This window comes from Genypterus blacodes, unplaced genomic scaffold (assembly GCF_046128005.1).
Source record: "Genypterus blacodes isolate CSIRO-AG114 ecotype Tasmania unplaced genomic scaffold, CSIRO-AGI_Gbla_v1 ptg000039l_1, whole genome shotgun sequence".
Classification (NCBI taxonomy): Eukaryota; Metazoa; Chordata; class Actinopteri; order Ophidiiformes; family Ophidiidae; genus Genypterus; species Genypterus blacodes.
Window position 1 is genome coordinate 5697223 of NW_027466852.1, and position 17664 is coordinate 5714886.

The 17664-nt window shown below is 41.1% G+C and overlaps 1 protein-coding gene across 1 annotated transcript in view; it reads left to right on the forward strand.

Annotated features, from left to right (window-relative positions):
* The window catches only part of grin2ab (glutamate receptor, ionotropic, N-methyl D-aspartate 2A, b), a 78557-nt gene that overhangs the window by 12347 nt on the left and 48546 nt on the right, over positions 1–17664 (forward strand). The window contains exons 3-4 of the mRNA XM_076148007.1: positions 7413–7637; positions 7756–7914. Coding sequence (XP_076004122.1) covers positions 7413–7637; positions 7756–7914 — 384 coding nt within the window. The remainder of the gene's footprint in view (positions 1–7412; positions 7638–7755; positions 7915–17664) is intronic.

Consider the following 17664-nt stretch of genomic DNA (forward strand, 5'->3'; position numbering starts at 1 on the left):
GTGCAGATTATGTACCATTCATGAGCATTTAATGCAGTTTGACTAGCATCTGCCAAGTGTGTCTCTATATGAATATGAATCCAAGGAAGGATAGTGCGGTTCAGCGAAGATATGTTAAGCGGCAATGGATTTGGGACGCTTCCCAGTATTTATGAAACAGGGTTGTGGTTGGAAAGATTGAAAATTTAATAAACCTGTATTCTGTACTGTAGAAATCACAACGATAGATGGTGTTTGGGAAATTCTTTTACTTAGAAACTGTGCAACACTGATAAATGAACACCACGTCTGGCCATTTAGGAAAAAAAAAGAAAAGAATAGAAGAGTTATGACTCCATGGTCATTTAACTTCCACTCAACATTCATGAGATAACACATTATTACACTACAGCAACAGATAGTCAAATACTTTTCTCAGATAAGGATTAACCGAGGCCTTGGTAAATGTAAGTGTTATTTTATTTCATGTTCACTGTATTCTATTTTTGTTCCCCTTTTCCCCCACTCTTTTCATATTGCTGATTTTAAATTGCACCACTAAAATTTCAGCTCTCACTTGCATTCAGAATGCCACCAAAAAGACAATGCCCCACTCATGGATAATTACAGTGGCTACGGTCTTAATTTAAGATTACAAACTCACTATATAAATCTGGCCCTGAGAGAATTTGATTCTTTTTATGGGTATTAAATGGAGACTGAAGCTACTTAATTCACTTTTTTGTAGACATAAATTGAGGGCTCTGTGACCAGGTCTCTGCAGTGCCTCCTCCTGATGGAATCTGACTCGGAGAAAAAACAGTACCATTTACCATTTTAATAGTCCTTCTTGTTTAATGTTCTGTGGCAGGAGCTGTGGAGGGAGGACTGTGGAAGCAGTAACGAAGGAGGAGGGGGAAGTCGTCCAAATTTTCTCAATGAGTCCCTCCATGCCACAATCTTACAGACAGCTGCTTGAACCAGGGCTCAGTACCTTTTTATGAGCCTGAATGGGAATTTACTCTGGGCCATTTTGTGTGTGTGTGTGTGTGTGTATGAGAGATCAATGGTCTTGGAGCTGTGTATAAGTATACAGTATAGACAGCAAGGAAATGTACTTCCTTAAAATAGCAAAAACTGTGTACAGACGTAAATAACCTCAATTATCCAGTAGAGAGCATGCAGGGCGAGAGATTAGCAGGTGTGTGTCATTCAAGAGAGGCACAATACCTCCATGGCAAGTCATTAAGTGTTTGTGAAAACACATTCTTTCCTTACCGGTTTCCACTCCAGACGCTCACCACTTCAGTTATATTTATTGCAGACCTTTGTCTCCTTTTTAGTGGTTCCTCCTGCACGGGAAGATTAATGTAATTTAGTGTTCACCTTCTTCATTGCAGAGAACACCTGCCCATTTTATACATTTATGATCCTATTGTGTAATATGAAAGTATAGCCGTATAGACCTTGCTATTATGAGATGAAAAGATCCAAAGATTCCAATCAGTGACTCAGTGGAGTTAATATTCCGGGGGTGTCCGGGATAGTCACTTTTAAATGAAAATGCTTTTCCGAATGGAAACATCTCACCAATAAAAACTAGGCCTAGATAACCAAAAGCCGAATCTACAGAGTCTATACAAAGCTGCTTGACTGGTGAAAATGTAGACTGATAGATCCGAGCAATTACTCCCACATCAGCTTTGTTTAATTGGGGTCTAACGTTGTTGAACCACAAAATGTGCATGCATCAGATTAAATCACCCTGGGTTACGTTATTGTGTGCACTGTCACTGAAGCAGCTTGAGAGCCTCTTAATGTCATCTCCAATTTGGATTGCTCAAGATAGAACTTTTAATAAAAACGAGTTTGAGACTAGAACAGTATACGCTTAAAGGCAAGATTGTAGGACTGATTAAATATATTGAAATGAACACAATCAGTGCTCATTTTTCTTGTCAGAATTGAAAATTAACTTAATCTCAGGCCACTTGACAAGACTTTCAAATCTGATATGGCTCAGAATTTAGATAGTGAGCGCCTACAAATCTGAGAAAGTGGTTCTCTTCTAGAAAATGGCTGATATTCCTCTCCGGGTGGGCAGTTAGTTGTCGGAATACTTGAACTCCGAAATACTCGGAGTTCAAGTATTTCAGGGTCTTGTTCACAAGTGAGGGTAGGATCAGAGACCTACACTCTCACTATGCAAGTTACGTAGTGTATCTCTCTCTTGTCTGTCTGTGTCTTGCTTGCTTCCCAGCTACCTCCAGGGCTGTGTTCTGTGACGCTGTGCCACACAAAAGTGAGAGCGAAATACAACTATTTATTACGTTTGATGAACGCCAAAGGGCAACCGTGTTTATATGGTGCAGCTCGGAGAACATAACACACGAGTACACACTTTCATATGCATGTACAAGAAATGTAATCTGCTCTTTCCAGCAGCAGCCTCTCTGGGGAACAGTACAGACAGGACAGTAAAAGGGCTTGATGGCTCTGTGGCTCTCTTCATAGGCACACATCATGTTAAAACAAGACAATGATTATCTTGTCTCTCAGTCAATGTTTAGTTACAACTCTGGACTAATGCAAAATGGAAAGCAACTGATTGACATTGACTTCTGATTAACATTAAGTAATTTAAATCATTAAATATATTTTAATAATTAAAAATGCTGCACGGTATGATGGACAACATGGATGCACAGCTAAATATAAGTGTTATGTTACATATTAAGCTACACTGTAATCACTGTATAAGGCATAAATTGCCATGTACTGTCCTTATAAGCAACCTACATGGGGCTTATTTTTTTTAAATGGAGTTCACTGAGTCAGCAAGGAGATTTAATATTCACTAGAGCAGCCTCAAGTTTGCAAATGTGTGTGCTATCTATAGGCTTATGTTTACATTGAATGGCCAAAGTTAATCACAGCGCAGCATTGGATTTATTTTACTATTTTGAGACACAGAGCTGAAGCCATAAGTTAAAGTCTTATAACCAAAGCAAATTGTGTATTGTGATATGTTAATGTTAATATTCACTTATCTTTAAATTCTATAGAAATACTTATTCTTAGACAGAGCAAATCGTTTTAAAGGAGGGAGGACTGGAGTGGGAGCACTAGGGTCTTAGGTGTGACTGTGTGGGAACAGGAAATGCTTTACATGGCTCCTGGATCAGGTTTGCTTTGGGTCCCAGTGAGGTCAGGCCAGGATGGAGGGTGAGATGGAAAGGCAGATTGGTGCGGCTTCTACAGTGATGTGGACGCTGTATCAAACTGTCGTGGTGAACAGGAAGCTGAGCCTGAAGGCAAAGCTCCCAGTTACTGGTAGTGACCAAAATACATGCGGCTGAAATTAGTCTTTTCCACAGGGTGTCATGACTCACCCTAAGGGACGTGGTGAGGGGCTCGGAGTAGAACTGCTTCTCTGTTGCATTGTAAGGAGCGTGTTGAGAAGGCTCAGCCATCTACTTTGGATGCCTCCTGGGTGCCTCCCTAAAGAGAGTTTTGGGCTCACCGAACTAGGAGGAGACCATAGAGTAAACTCAGAATTCGCTAGAGGGCTACATACCCCATCTGGCCTGGGAACGTCTTGGGAATCCCCAGGAAGAGCTAGAGTACGTAGCCAGGGAAAGGAACATCTGGGCTAGTTTGCCTCTGCAAGCTGGAGCTGGATAAGCAGAGCAAAATGGATGGATGAATACCAGCACAGATTGAGTGAAAAATAGATCCCCTCTGATGTAATACCACGTGGAGGATGGCATGTCTGAACTGCAATGTGAAACATCCTGATTTAGGTGAGCTTATCCTGTATAGCTTGATAAGCCATAATATAAAAATTAATTCTAGATTTTTGTCCAAGGCAGCAGCTGTTATGTGTGTGTCTCTGTACACACACATTTTTGTACTGCTCAATCTTTTCATCATCCATTAGAAGCCCTTGAAGTGTGGCCCAAACTCTGTTTACTGTTAAAAAGAGAATCAGACCTGATGAGTATTGTTACATTACCAAGACGGATAATTGGTCATTGCTGTGGAACTATTAGCACAAATGCGGATAGGATGTGAACACAAATGCAAATTCCATTAAACAGTAGGAACTCTCAGTGACCTAGAGTTTCCCGCTGCTTCTGTTTGTCATTTTGGAAAATGTGGCAGAGCAAACTCCGGCTCCTAGTTACGCTAGCTCTGATGCTAACTCCAGGGAAAGTTAGTGTAGTGTAATCTGGTCCCATTGGTTAGCGCTGACACTAATTCTCTGGGACAGGAGTGCAGCGGTGTGTGATTTAGCGGCGTATGCTAAGTGCTGCTGGAGCTGCAGGCTAGTCTATGGGCACCAGGGCAGAGAAAGCAAGCTGGGGAAGTAGTGACTGACTAACTGGCCTGATTAGACTGGGTGTGAGATGACATGGATCAGATACACATACTAACCCATCCAGAAAGACAGATTGGCGGAATTAGAGAAAGAGAGGAAATGCAGCACATTAGGAGAAAATGAATGCATGAGGATGATAAGCAGACATGGATGCAAAAGCAGAAAATGAGGAGGGGGGAGGATGAAAAGACTCCCTGGGTTAATTTTGGGGATGTGATGGTATCCTCCTGCCTTGTTTTTTCAGCTCTGCTGGACTGCGGTGGTGTAAGAAATTGGCTGAGATGCAATGTAGCGTTCACATCACGGTTTCATTAGCTCTCATTCAGCCCGGGGCCTTTCTCAGTGCATTTCCTCTACTCATCTGCTACTTTCAGATCCAACCACATTACAGGGAAAAGGTTACACAGACAAGTTGAACGTGGGAACAGGAGCAAAGTCCCTTCTGAATCAGATTGGAAGTAAAGATTTTGCATTTGAATCATTTTATCTCTATTTTCTATTAAATGTTTTAAAATGTATAGATTAGTAATTGATTGATGCAGACTGTTATGTACCTTTTGTGATTGAGAGTCATTCCCCTTACACCTAATCAGAAAGATTACTGTAGATTATGTTCAAGGAAAGGCAGACAGTAGAACACAGATTTAGGGTCTAGGTTTTGAGTTTAACCTTTGTAGCATGATGCTGCGATGATTTTGTGGAATCACTGAACTAAAATATTCACATTAACAATGTTCCTCAGTTCCTTGCCTCTAAGATGTGTGGGGAGAGGTAACAGCATGCAATGCTTTGAGAGAGTTGTAAAAGTGGTTATTGAGAGATCGATTTCCTCTAATGGCTCAATGAATGCTTCTGTAATGCTCCTCACACATCTTGTAGAAAAGGAGAAATGCAGACATCTGGTTGAAGTAATCTGTCTTGTTGTCCTGGGTTGGCAGGAGTAGTATCGGCCTCAGGAAATAAGCCAGACAAAACCATGAAACCAAAAACCAATGAGCTGAGAGAAGCTGACATTTTTATGAAACAGCAGAGTCTAATGTTTACATTTCGTGGAATCGTCAGCACCAGTGTTTGGGAAGTTAATCAGAAAAAAGAAACGCTTTAATATACCTGGTAATCACCTAGAATTGTATCTATTGAGACGACTCAAAGAAGAAAGTAATCACCCATTACCCATTACCTTTACATTACTTTGTAAAAAGTCTTGATTGTGCAGCATTTTCTCCACACAGCCTGACACAAGTCTCATTCCAATTTCTCTTTGTTTTACTGCTGCACCCACATAAAACTGTTCTGGGGCTGTTTATAAGGAGGCATTACCCATAACAGCATGAAGGTCTTATATTGGAAGCAATACACTTCATTTGGACAAGCTATAGTCTTCAGCTGCCACTACTTCCAATAACCCAACCCACAGGTTCACTTAAATTATTTATATACATGTATTTTTGGGGAGAGGTTTGTTCCAGGCTAATAGCTGTGTTGACTGTGCTTGTTCCTTACTGCGCCATAGTTTTGCTCTTAAATGATGTCTGTGAGCTTAATTTATCATCCATTAATAGACAAATGTTTCTTTCAGGCATTCCCACTGTACAAAAGATGTTAACATTATGTTGGAATGACCCACACACAATTATGAACACTCACTGAATCAACACCTCAGTGGATATAATCAATCTGGAACTATACATGGTGCCAGGAAATCTGCCATTTATTCTATTCAAAATGTTTGTATTCTATTGTCTCTTTTCTTGTTATATTAATAAACAGACAGTTGATCACAGAAAGAAAGCATGGAGTTACATTGCTGCCAGCAGTGATACCATTATTAGACTTAGATTTAACAAAGATTCAAGCATCCAAGCCTCCTTTGCCATTTTGTGTCTCAAAGGGTTTGAACGCAACATTATATAATTCTTTGGACATTTTGAGTTTACTACTCAGTAACAATTTTCACCAAACAAGTGACTCTTCTGTGGTTTGTGACATTTTTTAACTTTGTAATGCTGCAAAGTTAAAAACCACTAAAACATGATTCATGATCTGTTGTTATTATATTCCCCAACGCTGTCACATCACGCAAATACTTCAATGAGGATGTCTCCAGGGTAACTGTAACTACACTTCCTGCTGTGGAATAGGTTTGAATATGAGCCCTCTTTCACACAAACAATACAAGGAAGAGAACTAATGGTACCTGATATAAAACATATAATTGAGCATTATTCTCAATAATAAATCAAAGTTACTCGTGTGTATTGACTGAGCTGACCTCCTTTCACAGTGATTTGTGGAATAGATTGTACACACATTTGCAAAGTTGAGGCTGCTCTAGTGAATCTTAAATCTCTTTGCTGTCTCAGTGAGGAGACACAATTTAAGTCTATTCATGAAAAGTTTGCCCAATGTTTAATAATGACCAACCAGTGATTGGCCTATTTCTTTCCCCATTTACATTATCTGAAATGTTCCCAATTCTGCAGGGCCTTGGCAGCAGCAGCAGTGTTAATTTGCAGTGTTACAATTTGGGAAAGCTCATATTTATTCATTAGTATGTACCCAAACGTACAACATCATTGCAAGAAATGCATTTCTTTTCCATACTTCCCACAATGTCTGTGTCCATGTTGAAAATGTCAGCAGAATCCCACAAATATCTTTTGTTCATATCTCAGTTATCATTTTATCTAATTTCAAATGTTTCTGCAGTTTTGTTTTTTATTATGATAATATTTATATCTAGGTTTTTAATATCCGATTTCAGTGACAGTTTCTATGCTGGAATAAATGATGCACTCTTCTACTGTTGTTATAAACCTTGCACCTGCTATGTGAACACATAACGGGGTACATCAAATAAGATCATAATATTTTAGGTAGAATTTTATTTTATTCATCATAAAAGAATATGATGAATGGGTATATTCACAAAAGAGGTCATACCAATGCTTTATATCTGTATGTTTTATATGTCTCTGTATATATTGCTTTGAAAATGTATCCCAAACTGTCAAGGAAAAGATGCTGACAGGGTTTGCTTTTGTGTGTTTAGGGTATAATGGGTGTAGTAGGCTGGATGTTGCTCCTACTCCCTCAAGTCATGGTGCCTGTGGCGTCTCAGAAGCCTCCTGGGCTCAGCGTGGGTGTGATCTTGGGAGAGACACGCTATATTTCCGACCAGGACCTCCGCCTACCTCGGCGCCCGGATGATGCCCTTGATGTCTCCGTAGTGACTCTGAGAATCAACGAGACAGACCCAAAGTCTGTGATTACACAGGTGAGTGGTAAACAAAGTGCTACTCGATTCACTGCCAACCTCTGACTTACACATATACTCTCTGTCACATTTGCTCTGCCTGCTTTTGACATCTGAGTTTGTTCTAATTTGTCCCAAGGTGTGTGAGCTTCTGTCACGTACCCGTCTCCATGGCATTGTATTTGCTGATGGCACCGATCAGGAGGCCATTGCCCAGATCCTTGACTTTCTCTCCGTCCAGACACAAATGCCTGTCCTGGGAGTACATGGAGGGTCATCGATGATAATGGCAGACAAGGTGAGTGACCATTTTTTTAAACATTCTTGGATACTGGCAGAGTGACACCACCTGCAATGCTTCTGACAGTCCATCAACAAATATCATTCAATAACGTACAGCTCAACAAAACATTATAAATGCCTCAAACTACTCCAGATATACCTGAAAATCTCACTTTGAGGACACACTGTATGTAGCAACGAAAACATAGAATGATGTCATAAATTTTGAAATCACCCCTGGATGGAGATCTAAGCTGTTTTGGTCTCCCAGCTCTGCTCGTTTGAAGTAAGGTATTGATTAGTTTTAAGATGGGTAAGTCTTACCAAGTCAAATCAAAGTCAGATGTATTTGTATTGCCCTTTATCACATACAATGTCTCAAAGGCCATCACAGGCCCACACATCAACCGTTCCCAGCTCAGCCCATAGCTCTCTAAGATGCCAATGAAAAACTCCCTTGGTGGACACATTTCAAAGTGAAATCCCTTCTCTTTGAACAGTCAGGTGCACAATTTGGAGCTGTAGGTGGGGAAGCAGGCAAATTATTACCTAAAGGATAGATGAATGGGACGGGCCCTTTGGAATCCTTGGCAAGTGGAACGATTGTGTAGTATATGGAGATTTTCTTTTGTAGTTGCTTAAATATGTAACAATGAATTTTCACTTGGTCAGAAAGACTGGGCTGAGCTGTAAGTAATTTATTCCTCCCTGGGATTCCAGAGAATATGATTTTAATTTCATGAAGGAGTGCAGATCTCTTGTGAGGTTGGGCTTTGTTTTATTTCTGTGTGATACTCAGCAATCTTTTGATTGTACATCCCTTCCTTATCTGTTTTCTCTCCATGGTACTGACTCTGCAGACCTTGTTGAGTGAGAGACTGAGTGAAAAAGCTTTGATAAAAGCAAAACTTGTTCTTAAGCTTTCCATAGTTTAATCTCTCAGGGCACAGCAGCCAAAACACAGGAACCAACAAATGCCACAAAACTGCAGCTTTTGAAGTGCTACTTGGTGTGGCATCTGTGTGGGTATAAAAAGAGAGAGGCAAAGCGAGTGAGACAGTGGCACCTCAGGTTGCACCATGAAGGTCAGTGTTTCAACTCCCTGCGGAGTATATCAAGATGGGTAAAATGAATAAATTGATCACTGGCGACTGTTGATGCGCCCCTGAATGAGGCACTCAACCCCCAGCTGCTCTAATTGATCTTCACAGTAGCCTGCGGTCATTCTTGGCTGCTCCCAGGTGTGACTGTGAGCATATGTAACCTGTAACTAACCAGAACCCTGCAGCTTTTCCCACAGGGCTTTCCTGTAAATAAAAAATCCCCCTCCTTGGTGGTTAAAAAAGGGCACTGACTCACTGGAGGATAAAGAAGCGCTCTATAAATTCACGTTTTCTTTCGGAAGGTTAGAAAATCAGTCAGTGTATCATTTGGGTACCTGTGGCTCTGGGCCTCCCTCATCAACGGTGCGAATGAACACATTTGATCCGATCGTAAGAATAAATTCATGACCTTTCAGGGAACATTTCTGTTGTGGTCTGCTGAATGGATGATGTATTTTCTAGTGGATCTTCGTCATCCAATGGTTGTGTTTCTTTCTGCGAGAGATGTCTTTTGGTCAAACTACTTTAAAAAAAAGAAATCTCCAACCACATTTTACAGGACCTACAGAACCTTCCACTGCACAGGTGACCTCCTCACTTGACCTGACTTGTTTCTCCTTTGTCTCTCTTTGTTTCTCCTTTGTCCTATTGGAAATCTTAAAACATTGGCAAGTGAAACTTTTTTTCCTGTGGAAAATGAGGCTTTAAACCTCCTAACTGTGGAATTGATTGCTTTCGCGCCTCCACTGCATCCCACTGCAACTCACGTACACGTGGCAGACCCGAGACCCCATATAAACAGCCTTCATACCAACAGATGTTTAGCGCGTCTTGGGCACAGAAACAAAAACCTTTTGTGCTTGCAAATGAGTTGCACACAATCACTCACATGCACATTCGCACACGGTTTCGTTAGGAATACATTAATCAACTGAAAATGAATAAATGAAAGAAAAACTGTATATAAAACAATCATGCATAACTTTGATCTATCAGCCTGGGACAAAGCCTGGCAGCCTTCTGACATGAATATTTGCATTTCAGTGTTTGCCTACATGCTACTTTGTATGCGTGTACTTATGCCAGCCTCGCTCAAACCCAATTCCCCTCTAGTTATCAGTGCTAACAAATCAAAGGATATCTGCTGTTGAACAATCTGTAGTGCCAATTCATACTTCATCTGTTTTTGCCAAACCCATTTTGTCTGAATGAAAACAAATGAGTCAATGACACTCAGGTGAGTCCTAATCCTCTCCTGCTGATTCTTCCTCTTCCTCTGCACTCTTCCTCTGCATCTCCCTCCTCAACATCCAGTACATAATACATGTCAACATGGAACAGTCTTCCGTGTTATGTGGAAAGTTGGATGCTCCACTGTGAAAAAGAAGATACTTGTATGTTTAGGGAACTTGGCAGGCATGGGGAAAGAAACTCAAGGGAGGAACAGGATTAGTGGAGAATGCTGCACTTCCATCACAGTGGGAATGCTTTGGAAAACAAAACATGTTGTTGGCTTAAGCTCACCTCATTATACGCTCACTCCTTCTTTACCACCCTTGTTCACCAATTCATTTGACTTCATATTTAGTGTGCAGGGGAAGGGAGTGAGGGTTAGGGTCACAGTTTGTAGCGTAAGAGCATGAACATACTGAAATGCTGAAATGTTGTAAATTAAACATGCATGTTCGTTCTTCCACTGTGGTGGGCTGGTGCCCTTGGTGTCTGCACATTTGCGTGTGTGTGACTGTGTGTGTGTATGTGTGTCGCAGCCTGGGATGTCCCATATCTGTAGGGGCCATTTGCCCGAGTCCTCTGCTGAGTCTCTTTAATATTTAACACCTGCTCCCCTCACCTGCTGTCACATGCTGAAGCTACACCGCTGTGTCATTCACTCATGCCTTTGGCCTCTTTCGCCTGTAGCTTTTCCTTTGTGGTGTCTCTCTGTCTCCCCCACCCAATCTCTATATTTGTTCCGTCTCTCTTGTTCGTGTCTCCTGGTCTGCCCACCATCTCCAGTGTCACCCCATTCTTCTTCTCTGTCTTTCCCTATTGGCACGTCTCTCACTCTTCTTGCGTCTCTATGCTCTTGCATCCACAGTTTCTATTCTCAGGAGGCTCAGGTTGTAAGCCAGCTATAAGGCGGTGGGAAAACTGGCAGAGCAAAATTGGCTGATGGGTTTGTATCTGTCTCTGTGTGAGAGAAAAAGAAGAAGAGAGAGAGATAGAGAAAGAGAAACTCAGTAGCTGGGTTAGTATGGTTACTATGGTGACCAAACCTGACTATGGATGTGATTCTCTTCTGCCTGCTGCTGAGGTTCTCTGGCTATACACAACAGGTCTCCATGCCCATTTGCTTAGAAAGCCAACCCTGAGACTGCAGTTTGCAGTATTCATGGGTCTGAAGCCATTGAGGGATCATGTCAGCGTTGCTGAGTTAGCGTCTCCTGCTGGTGGGTGAGGGTGCCGGTGTGGAAGCGGGTTGATCTGGTGGGAGGGCGTGAATCTCACCATATATTATCCCCTACCAGTGAAAGACAGCAGCTGTCCTGACTCCATGTGTACCAGAGGGGACGTGTGTCTGTCCACACATCTCCAGGGCAACATAGAGTTAGAAATGACGGGTACTGCAGTGTAAGGCCGACTAGCTCTTCAAATATAAGGATAGAGACATCTCAAATAATCCATTACAAGCAACTACTTAAAGAAGTAATCAATTAACATGACATGTAATCAATAATTCACCGAAGTGGCAAATCCTTGAATGTCTTGTTCGCTAAGTCAGAACACAACGGAGCAGAGAATTGAAGTAAACACAGCAACTCTCATTCCATTTGGCACCTTTATTCTCCTTGATGTGTTTTAGTTTTGAGCCCACACAACCGGCCTCGTGCAAGATATGTCCACTACTTTCTCGCTGCTCTACTATTACTATTAACCAATGGAAATGTAACACACCATCATGAAATCATAATCAAACAATACTGACAGCCATAAAAATATCAATATCCAGCTCCTGGGCAGTTATGGCTTAGTTTTGGCTTCTAGGTACTTATGTGTAGTATCACACACTTCAGAGCTTTGTGTGATATTGGTTTTGTTTTCTGTGTGTCTTTAATTGTGACCTACCAATGGAATGAGGATAAATCTTCCCAGCAAACTTTGGTCCACTACATAATAAGGCAACGTTTATCCTCTTTTTGGATGATCTCAAGACCAATTAAAACCAGCCCATGCGTGTCCAAGGCTTCTGAATATGAAATCTGCATCTGTAGTGATATGTTAGAGAGAGAGGCCAGCAATTAATAACCTCAGCCTTAAAGGTGCAGCCAAGCTCTCAGTTTCAACAACAACAACCACAACATCAGCTGTGTTTGCAGAGAAAATGACTTGGTTGTTTATACAGAGGATGAACAGTAGAGGCACACACACACACACACACACACACACACACACACGCACACACACACGCACACACGCACACACTGGAAGTGCAGAAAAACTCAACACAAAAAATTCCACACATATAGACAGTTAAAAGCACAACTTCATCACTTCTCGTAATGGTTTGCTGGCATGGAGTGTATTTCATCTTTTTCAGAGAATGGAAATATTTATTGCAGTTTATTCAGTTTGCCCTTTAGATGGTTCGTCCTTTTTTCTTTTTTTTGAGTGTTTTTCATCTTTGTAAGGTGACATTTTTCCTGTTTTTGGCTTGGAGTCCTTGACTGCATTTTAGAACAAAGTTTTAGATCCTGTTCACATGGTGATATGGGCTCTCTTTCCCTCTGAAACCACAATTCCCTTGCACATTCTGAAATTTTACAAATGCCAAGTGGAGGTAATAACTAATGGTTACTATGATATTATTTCTGCCAAATTGCTATTCTGCATGGCGTTGGTGTTCCTGGTTACCTCAGAAATAGCAACAAGTGAAAACATATTTAACAATGAAAGTGAAGTGAAAATCAAGCCAAGTCAGGTTTTATCGTATTGAAAATACAGTACACCTCCTCTCTCTCTCACTCATTCAGTGTTTGAATGGCATACGTTGTGATATCGCTTGATCTCTGAATTTCAACTATGCTGTTGATTCCATATACTGTAGTTGTACCTGTGCTTTTGTAGGAGAGCAGCCACACTTCTTGGTGTTTTTTCATTGCATTGTTGCTTTTTTAAAGAGGTCGATTATAAGAAGGCCATTTGTGTCTATCTCTTATTCTCTTCCTCTCTCTGCCTGATACACAAAATAGTTATGTAAATATTGGCACATCTGACATCTGACAGTGATTGCTGTCAGATGAAGCTGGTGACTCATAGTTTCAAATTATGATTTATAAAATATATTTAATTTCCTTTTACCCCTAACTCTATTCTGACAATGTCTCCTACACATGCCAACAGCTACCATCAATACAATAGCGCTTCACAATGTAGACTTACTTCCCCTGATCTTGAATTATAGATGCAAATGCCTCATCTGGCAATGATAAATTGGGTTTTAACCAATCCTTAACATGCATAACCTCCCCCCTCCTATATTTCATACAACATAGTAATGAACTAAAATACATATACATGTACACTGCTTTCCTGTCATTCTGCAAGTGTAATTCACAAGTGTGGACCCACAGTAAATATGGACAAATGTAAACTGACTCTTTACAACCTAAACAAATGATGCAAGTCCTCTGTACATGTTGTTCCAGCAAACATTCCTGCTGTTAGTCAGGGAATTGATCAACTGCTGTGGCCAAAAGACACTACAACACAGCAGCAGCAATATTTGTGTGAATAAGCATTGAGCAAATAAAAAAGAAAGAAAGCAGAAAGCACTTTATATTGCATTTGAACAAAGCCGTTGTGCGAGGGAGTGGAATCTTTCAGCAACAGAGAACAATAATGCTCTCAGTAAAAGAAAAACACTGCTGCACACTCAAAATCACAGAGATCTGCTCACATACCACAAACACCCTGCAAAAAAAAACCCTACCTCCAGGGATGTGGACATCCAGTCTGGGATTGACACAATCACATAAAACTGTAACCACTTTTGCCATTCCTTTAAGTAGAGAAATCCAAGTCTGTCCCACAGTGCCAATGTGCAGTAATAGCCACCTATTTCCGAAATAAGTGAATATACCCATGAGTCATAGTGGAAGCCAGTTTTCATTTTCTGGTTGGACTGTGTCACTGTAGTAGCTGCCAGGTGTACACACAGTGTTTAAGTTCCACTGCATGGTTTGATGATGTGAAGCAACGGTTTGCTACATCAGCATAGATAACGACTTTATGTTTTCTAAAGATCTTTGAGAGAGAAGGGGATATATCTTTCTGTATCAAAACAAAATCCAAAAAGTGCTGCACAAGCTATGTGGCAACTACCTTTGTCTTCTTCTTCATGGACTGTAGCTTCCACAGAGCTCAGTCACATGGCTGGCAACATAGAGCATGGTTAATACTGGGGCAAAGTGGATTTGTGGTGATTGCAGGCTGGTTTTGCATTGCAGGATGAAGCCAGTCAAGTATTACATGTAGCTATACTGTGGAGTGTGGAGGGTTTGAATAAAGCTGAATATAGAGAGACATTTATAAAAACAGTACATACATTATATTGATATTGCTGATAATACCTGAATATTATCATTTAGGTGCAGAACTTTGTTACTTCCTAAATACAATAATTTTTCAAAAACTGCATCATTGCCAAAACATGACAAGAACACACATACACACAAATACAGGGAAAAGTTGATGATGGCGATGGTGATGAAACAGTATTTCATGTTAAACTCATAGCAAGGAGCTCCAGTTTGACACATACAAGGCTTTCCACCAAGTGTACTCTGAGGGTAGTGATTCCAAGCAGCACCATAGAATCGGAGTTAAGCGAGCAAATTTATATGATTTGTGCCTGCACAGTTCAAGGAATCTCCGACTTACTCAGCGAAAAAAGGTTCTACACCATGCAGCCTTAAGAACGGAGAAATTCCTGTGCAAGCAAAATTGCCTTATCTGTTGTAGCATGTATGCCACCAGCAGCAAGATAGGAAATTAAATCAGTTTCCCACCAACTAAAATAACAGGAAAAGAATATTACACACGAGGGGATTGTTAAAAAAAGTGTCCTCAGCAGATCCTGACTCTTGTACCACTCGAGATGAAATAACCAGCTGTGTTACAAACGAACAGATATAGAAGAATAGAGAGTATAGCGTTTATTTCTCATATTTGTTACCTCCACTTGTAGACTAATTTGTCAGGGGTGGTATAAGATGAATGAAAGCTAAATTGAGATAATGAGGCAATGTCTTATGTTTAATTTATGTTAAATTTTAAGCACAAGCCATAAAAATCAACATCGCATCTCTGGATGCCTTTGGAACTTTGTGTATGAATACATTTTTTATAAATTTAAATCTGCTTTTGCATTTTGTATACAATCAAACGTGATGATAAAGCAATGTTGTACAGCAAAGATGTTATTAGATCCCTATCCCCTCCCAGTGCCTGGGCTTTCCTACCTTAACCCAATTGTTCACACATATCAGCGAAAGTGAACAGGACAAGACAAGACCGAATGAGACAAACAAACAAGACAAACAAACAAACAAACAATAGTACTGATACCAATAAAAAGGGCAAGGGGAACAGATTACAACACCACTCAAACACAGCATTATACTGTCGCTATGAAGCTGACATGTTGGGTCATCTACCTGTATTATTATTATTTGTAACAAATTTGCCACTTGAACAGAGTGTCTGTAGATTTCAATCGGTGCGATTTCGTGTAGAAACTTCCAGAACTCTCTGATGTACCACAACTAGTCACTTCAAGTACCACTACCCTGAATGATACCTATTCAGACATAACAGATGACATTGTGATTTCTGCTGTTTGTGCCCTCACCTCCAGGGCACCCAATGTCTCACTCAGACCTGTCTGTCCCCTGTGCCCTGTCTGCCACAAAACATTACGCTCTCTGCCCCAGCTGACTTGAGGTCAGGGCCTTTATTTCTTGCGCTTGCTCCCGAAAGTGCCAATGCACACCACTCGTTTTGGCAGCCCGAAAATGCTGCTCTCATCTCTTCCAGTGCTCTTAGTTCCCAGAGGTGGAAAGAGGAGAATGAAAGATATCTTGGCTCGCTCCCCGTATATCCACTGTGTCAAATATGTCACTTGGTGACGGGAGAACACTATTCTGTCGCCTCTTGCTTCTGTGACACTGGCTATAATGGATGATATCGGCATCTCATCCCTATAACTTCCACATAACATTAAGGCTTAAAATTGAGTGTTCCATTAAGTGACTGAAAGCAGGAGAGTGTGTGTAGCCTAGTTCTGTTACAGTTGCTGTCACGATAAAAACACAACTTAAGGCTTTATTACGAGCTGTGTCTAGAGTTGTTACTTTTCCTTTACTTCAATGGCAGGAGAGCCAGGCAGCATCTGTAGGAAGCTGTGTCAGACCATTCCGTTTTTGCATTTGAATAAAGCTCTAAATCAAAGACAAACCAAAGGCAAACATTAGAGTAGAGAGGACACATAATAATATGCACTCTTATGGCTTATTGATTAACTTGAGATTGATGTGACAGACAGGGCTCTTAAAGATGACTCATGTGGTGTTGTGCCTACTTATAATACAGAAGTGATTTGCAGAGATTTGCAGGCTTAACTAAATTTGAAGTTGTTTTATCACAACATCCCCGACAGTCAAGCAACACGTGTCTGTTTATTTGTGTGTGTGTGTGTTTTGTTTATTGGTCTATGTTGGCAGCAAGTCTTAGTTACAGTTGTGTTTATTTGCACGTTGGATGCAAGGGATGTCAGTCTCTCCTCAGCAGAGCTGCTGTTGCTGTTTAGCATACATCACAGACTGGGTGTGTGTGTCTGTCTAACTGTCTGTCTTGTGTATTTAGCAACAGAACAGTGGGATTTCACTATCAACCAACAGGTCTCTGTGTCTCTGCGCACAGAGAATCACCTTAGCTGAACTAACACCTTGCACCTGTGCAAGTATATGGACTGTAACCATTTGTGTGTATGCCAGCTCATGTACGTGTCTGATTATGTATGTTTGTGTGCGTGTGAGAGTGTGTGAGCGTGCGATAGTATTCACAAATCACGCATACCTGTCAGCCGTCATTTACATTCAGCCTCAAACACACAAGACAGTAGCAGTTATTGCACACACTATCTTTCTTTCTTTCTTTTCTCAATGTCTCTGCACCTTTCTGTCTGGCTTTGCCTTTCATCAGCTCCTTGTCTTTCACCACTGACATACCTCACACACGCCTCCTCGTACAGTTTATGCTCTGTGGCTGCATCTCTCTTACAGGCTTTTATTTTTCAGTCATCCTCCGTGTCTTTCACTTGCTCTCTTTCTTCCTGTCACCTCATGCCAACCTTTATCCCCCTTCCTTTCTCTTGTCATCCCCCCTGCTTGCTTCCTTCCCTCACGCCCCAGTTGGGGAGTACAATGAGATAGCAGTGGCAGGGTTGTGTGTGGGGATCTGTGTGTTGTCACCCTACAGCAGCTTTATAGTAGCTCGCTCTTTTTTAATCCTGCTGCTCACAGTCCGTACTGCTATTTTAAGATTCTATAAACCTTTTCAAAGAAGCTTCAAGGGCCCGTGTATGTACAGTGCATGGGTGTTTA